General features: G+C 39.0%; 1 protein-coding gene across 32 annotated transcripts in view; it reads left to right on the forward strand.

Annotated features, from left to right (window-relative positions):
* Positions 1–5,147, forward strand: part of Sgip1 (SH3GL interacting endocytic adaptor 1) — a 192,021-nt gene extending 186,874 nt beyond the window's left edge. For all 32 annotated transcript variants that reach the window (XM_060365986.1, XM_060365987.1, XM_060365991.1 and 29 more), the window contains one exon: positions 153–5,147. In XM_060365986.1, coding sequence (XP_060221969.1) covers positions 153–175 — 23 coding nt within the window. In that variant the 3' untranslated portion in view covers positions 176–5,147. The remainder of the gene's footprint in view (positions 1–152) is intronic.
* The last annotated feature ends 1,668 nt before the right edge of the window (positions 5,148–6,815 follow it).

Raw genomic sequence — 6,815 nt, forward strand, 5'->3', positions numbered from 1 at the left:
CAGAAGGAGAAACGGTGACTGCGGATGTGGGGAACTAAGAAACCTGAAAACCCCACCACTTCGTAGGAGTGGTGCCAAGGGATAGGGCAGCAGCGATGGTTCGTCCATTGAGCTCGTAGATGTCGTAATGAGCTGCGATTTTTGTTTTGCAGGAAAATACTTGGCCGATAACTAATAAAATGTCATGCAAGGATTTTGAAGATCCATGTCCTGGAGAACTGTTGTATGAGAGACATGTTTTAATCTGGTTTGAGGAAAACAAACCGATGTCTGTACGTGGGCTCTGTCAGCTGGAAGGCCCCGGCTTTCGGCAGTGATTTCCCACACCCAGTACAAGGAGGATCAGTTCTACAGTATTTACTTCTAGGTGTACTATTGTTAATGGTTTTAAAATGTAATTATTGTATTTGTAAACTGTACCTTCATTCCAGTAAGGCAGTTAGACACCTGAGTTTTAGCGTTTTTTTCCATTCCTGAAACGGATGTAATTTAAACTGTGGTATGTAAATTTAATAGTAGTACTGTCGAATGGCACAATGCTTACAGAGATACAGTGCATTTTGTCAATATATAAAATTTAAATATAATGTTGATAGTTACCATAAAGGGGGTGCCACACATCAAGAACCTTAAATGGAACCAGAAACAAGCAAACAAAAACAAACAAACAAAAAAAAACCTTACTTTTCTTCACTCCTTACTACATTTTCCTCTAGTGCTAAAGAAACTTCTAGCTTCGGTTTAGTGGGTTAAATTCAGAAACTATTTCAGAAAAAAAGAATTCTGAAGTTACAGCATATTCAAAGAGAAGCATTAATTACCACTTTTTAAAAAGCTTTTTTTTCAAACCGCAAATTTCATAAAAATGCAAACTGTGTAAACAGGGCCTCTTATTTTTATAACTTGTGTAAAAAGGGAAAATCAATTCATATTTAAAATTTAAGTATATTAAATTATATCCAAGAGTGAAGAGGATGTTGAAATCTTACCTGACCCCATGCCCCTTCTTTGCAGTTTAGCAAATGTTGAGATTGCTAAATCATCAGATTAAAGCCAACTTGATTTTTAAAGTTTCAAGACTTTCTGAAGCTGAACTGGTTAAAACTTTTGCACAATTGCTTGGAACGGAGGGGCAGCCTGGTCCAGCACAGGTACCTTGTTTCTTCCCTACTCACAAGAATCAAAACAATGAGAGTCAAGAACCACAGAGGGGGAAAATTAGTTTCCTGGTCAGTCCAAAAGGAGAACTTTAAACTTATCATTTACGTCTTTGGGGAAGGAAGAAATAAGCTTTATAAATGAAATCCTATTCACCTTGTTGTCCTATGAATGTTTTCGGGGTGACTTTAAGATTCATCATATACATCTGCGAATCTCTGCTATTATTGAGGAGTTGGAAGCAGAGCCAGGCCAGTGGCCTTGAAGTTCAGTAAATGCCACAGTTCTGGGGCAAGGGTAGGGGTGAGGGTTCTGCCCCTCAGCACAGGAATCAGAGCAGTGTCTTGTAAGGTCTAAAGATTAAGTCTCCCAGTAAGCCACAAGTTATTTTTAGAGAACAGATCCTGCTCAAGGCCATCCCATTAAACAGCTGTAACAGAGTTGGGGAGTTTTGTCACTCGCTGCTGAATTTCATTTTGTATCCACTCAAATGGAGTCTTCAACTCTTTTCAACTTTAGAATCAAAATAATTTTTTTTTACACAAGGTTTACTCTGTGTAACTGTCCTGGATGTTCTGGAACTCTTTTTGTAGACCAGGCTGGCCTCGAACTCAGAGAGACCCACCTGCCTCTGCTCCCCAAGGGCTGGGATTGAAGGCGTGTGCCACCATGCCTGGCTCAGATTAAATTTTTTAAGTCTTACTTCAACAGTGAGATTGTGATTGGCAGTTGTTTCTAGGAGCTTTGTAGCTTAATCTATGTTCTCTTCAATCAATGCTTGCTACCAAAAGAATATCCAAAATGATCTATTTTTCCTGGGAACAATTCATCTATTTAAAATAGGCTCTTGCCTAGTTCCCCAAAGCAGCCTGTCTTTGAAGGTTTTTTTGAACAACTAATTTTTTCACAAAAAGTTTGGTTTTGAAATCAAAATAGAGAAATAAAATGTAAATTTTAAATCTAATGGAACATGAGGAAATGAAAAAACTTAAGCCAATGGAGAGTAAAAGCAGAAAAAAATGAAACTTACCTAGAATGTGATTATATTATGTTTTTAAGTAGTCAATTCATGGAAAAATATTGAATATTAACACAAAGCATATTAAAAATATGTAAATATTACTGTTTCTCATGTCTTTCTCTTTATATCTTATTTTATATAGTTTTAGAATGAATTGGTCATTAAATACAGTGTTTCTTTCCAAAGAATAATTTTGTTGATATTGTAAAAATGTAATTAAAGATAGAGACTTGAATAGTCTCTAACATTATCCAAATGTTTCTAGGAACCAAATTCAAAGCTATGAAGAAGGTTTGCAATCCCTTAATTGGCTTTTGTGAAATGGAATGACGGTGGGTGATCTCAAAATTCAGACTTGAATAATCAGAGCTGAAGTGGGGAATGGGTGGTTCCTTCTGGTTCAGAAAATAGGTCAAATAACAGCATTTGCTCGCATCAGGGATGGAGATGCCAGTGAGGTTTGGTTTTACTCTCGCAGGCTTTCGTCTCCTGGTGAAGGTGTATCTGTAGCCCTGTGGGATGAGAGTTCATGTTCTGAGATGCGGTCCTAGACAAGGCAGGCAAGGTTTCAGTCATCAATACCTATCAGGTCAGGTTCCCTTTTGTTAGCTCATAGCCAGATGGTTTGCAGGACAGTGAGCTAAATTAAGACAAGATTCTGGTTAGCCAAAGAGCTCTTTCCTAAGCACTCTGATTTTTTTTTTTTTAAGCTGATAGAAAGTGTAAATGTTCTATTTTGGCGACATGAAAAGTATGTTTTCCTCTTCAAATAAATCCCTTATTTTTATGACATTTTCAAAAATAAATTCTTGTTTAAAATAGTCTGAATGTTATCATAGTTGGAACTTGGCAATTACTAATTTGAAATTCTATGAGATGTACCTCCAGCTAAAATGGCAATTCCCTGTATGCTATCTGGGGCTCAGTTTACCTCTAAGGAAGACTGTCAGAGTGCAAATGGTTTTGAGTGAGGGGAAAGTCAAAGGGCAAATGTTTGTGCTTTTTTCTTCTTCTGTCTTATATACTTCTTCTTGGTCTCAGACTGCAAAGTATCAGAGCCATAGTTACACACATTTCCACTTTTAACGCTTCTTTTGAAGGAAGCAGATCCACTTTTGCCCTGCCACTAATGCCTGCTGTGCAGACTCAGAGGAGTCTCCGCCCTCTTCACGCCTTTGGGGTGAGAGGGGAGCCATAAATAGGTAGTTTTCAAGCTTTTCTTAATGGGACTTTTTTTTTTTTCTAATAAAATCGTGCCTAGAATCCTGTAAAGAGTGTTGCCAGGCTGTGAAAGGGCTTCTCCAGATCATGAAATATAGCATCACAATACGTAAATGACTCCTGATGGATCTCCCAGCTCTGAAGACTTGCTCTTCTACTTGACATGTGTAGCCACGACGATCAGCCGGCACACAGTGCCATTAGCTGTGGAGTGAGTGCTCCCCATCTATCAGTCATGAAACGTGTCACTTCGCTCAACCTGTTTTTAAAAAAGCTCCAAAATGGTAAACATGCTTTTCAGTCTTTGTTTTCCCAATAATGGTTTTGAGGCCTAAGCTGATTAACTTCCCCCAAAGTGATACCACAGCTGGAAACGACCCCAATGATCCTGAAAAATGGAATGAGTACCTTGCCGTTTCATTTGGTTCATTTTGGGAAAATAATCCATTTGAATGTCAAGATAAAAGGCACCAAGAGAAGTCCACGTTGGAAGGATTAAAGATGAGCCTGGTAAGATGTTATTGTAAAAAAAAAAAAAGCTGTCTCTTACTTGAATGAAGTGTGGGACCCCTTGTTTCCAAACAGGAGTAGACTAATGATTTAAATTGAGGTACCATTTTATTCTCAGAATATAGGCAGATTGCAAAGTACCAACAAGTCTTTCTAAATCTCTAGGGACGGAGCTTGGGAGTATGTATATTCATAAGCACCCAAAAGCTGAGCATCGTGGCCCTGATGGCTCTCTAGGACCGTCGTTACTGCTCACATTATGGCAGACTTAAGCGTTAATTTCTAAGGTAAATGCCATTTTTCTAGTGTTCTCTCCCAATTCAGTCTAATTAATAATAGCTCCTTGCTTGGAAGGGACACCCAGACTGCAAGTCTGGAAAGCCGACTTTATTTTGTAAACTCTTGGCTTTATAAACATAGATTAGCCCCACTCCAAAAAGAACTTTACCAATTTTTGCTTTGTTTTGCCTTTTCGCAAAGCGATGTCAGGTTGGCAATGAACGTTGAATGATAGTGAAATACGCAAATACACACTAGAGAGATTAGAGAGCGAGTGGGTGAGCCAGTGAGAGAGTGTCTGTGTGTTAGAGCTTTCTCTTTCCCTGAAGAGGATGCATTTTGTGTAAGTCAGATTATATAAGGAAGAGGGCGTGGCTAAAAAGATTTTAGCTTTAAGGGGATTTTTTGGCCATTGGAAGCAAATGGTTATAGGCACTCACCAGTATCTTTCAGTAAGTTTTAGTTCTATTTTCTAAAGAACTCTTGACCCAACATGGAAATGGCTTTGGATCTTTAAGATCTGAACCTGTGAACAACACTTCAAGCCTCTGTTTGTTGAAGAGGTTCCAAATTCTTGGAGTAAGTAACACTAGGAAGAATTTTCAGTGATATTTGGCTAAACAGCGTCAAGAAAGCACATCATGTTAGAGCGATGCTGATAGTATTTTTACATACATTTTGAAACTATGAAAATGTTTTAGTTAAGGCCAAGTGCAATGCACTGGTTTCTCAGCATAGAGTCAGAGTAACCCTGAGTTTTATTTTTGACCTTTTTTGAAAATCATTTTTTACATAAAATCAAATATAAAATGTTCCTTTATTTAAAATTTTTTTTGTACAAGACAGAAATGACATTTACGTTTTCTGAACATAATTCAACCTATGATCAGAGTCTGTGAATTATTAGCTGACAGACGCAGCTATCCCTAAGTTTCCTACCTCACGGACTGAGTATATCGTGCATATATTAATTCCGTCTGTCTCATTCAACTTCCATTACTGACATCGTTTCTGGCAAAAAGATTTATTCATCATCACCTTAAGCTACTTAAAATAATATGCCAAACGACTATCTCAGAAGATCCAGAACCTCGTATATTTCTTAGGAGTTGCTTGGATAATATTTCTTAAAGCTGCATTGATTCCAGGGGTTGGTGGTTAATTACTGCTTCTTAAAATGAATATGCCTGGATGAGATTGGTGCCTCTCCCTCTATCCTCCTCCCTCTTTTGTCCCCCTCCTCTCTACATCCTTCTCCCACCCACCCCACCCCAGGCTACCCCTTATCTCAGTCAAAGGGAACTGGATAATTGATGTTGAATCTTTATTTTGGAAATAGAATCAAATATAAAACAGGGGCTATGATGGTGACCCTCTTGTCCTACCTACCAACAGAGATATGCTGCAGGCTAGGCAGGAATTTCCAGGGCTGGTTTTACACCGTTTGAAGACTATTATGTTTCAAGTAAAAAGATTGCTTATGAGTTTTTCACTTGTATAGGGCAAAACTTTTCTGAAATGAAATGGTCGGTTTGAACCAGCAGTGTAAGCCGCTGGTGTCTTACTGTTCTTTAACAATAAGGAACTAGGAAAGGCATCGCAGAGAAGATTTGCTGTGTTTCTAAGTATAGTGTAATCCAGCCAGCCATTGAAGAAGCTGTTTCTCAGTGTGTGCTTTGACCCGTCGATGGCCTTTATCTCAAATTATCTGTGGTCCATGTAGCAAAAGTACAGTGACTCTCTTTATAATCTCGTGCTGAGTAGATCATCACGTGAAACATCTCGGGCATAAAATATTTACAGAAGAAACTGTGTGCTCAAATGCTCAAAGCGTATTTTAAATTTAGTCAAGAAGTCAATGCCTCGTCGTTCTTCCTAACTGCTCATTTCAACAGTGTTCCCTGGCTTAACTGCCTCCTCTACAGCACAGCGTTACTATTTCCTGTGTCCTCAAGGAGGCGTGGTCCCTTGAAAACCCGTGTGAGTTCTCTACTGGGCAAGAGTGACAGGAATGTGGCTGGATGGATTGAAGATAATAATCACGAGACCATCTCCATGTCACTCGCCTTATGAGTCAGCGAAGAGTGTGGATATCCCTTTTTGTAACTGGTGGTTTTTATAAGTGTTCTTCACCTCACAACTCTTCCAGTCACCCAGATCACAAAATCTTGGATATGCAACTCCTCTTCAGGATGCGTTACTGCAAATAGGGTTCCCGTTTGAAAACGCAGTTTCATGTAAGTTGTTATTGAAACGTGATTTTTTTCCCCTGGAAAATAAATGAAGATATGAAAATAAACTGAGCCGTGAGCCTTTTGTTTCCTGCACCCTAAATTTTTTTCCACATTTCAGGAGAACGTAATTACGTAATCAGGGAAAGGGTGGTGGACCCACGGTCTAGCAAAGGCAAGGGCTTACAAGCGGGAGGAATTCAGTTCTATGATTTGACGAGAGACCCGAGTAGGTGACGTCTTAGTTCTCAATATCCTCATGGAACCAAAATAGAACAGAATAACGGGATCTCTAAACATCGGGGCTTTCTGCAGATTAGATGATGAGGTAGCCGCTTACTGGTCACTGATTCTACTAAACCTACTACTACCTAGCTGGTAGTAGTCAGTGAGCA

Source organism: Meriones unguiculatus, chromosome 12, assembly GCF_030254825.1.
Source record: "Meriones unguiculatus strain TT.TT164.6M chromosome 12, Bangor_MerUng_6.1, whole genome shotgun sequence".
Taxonomy (NCBI): Eukaryota; Metazoa; Chordata; class Mammalia; order Rodentia; family Muridae; genus Meriones; species Meriones unguiculatus.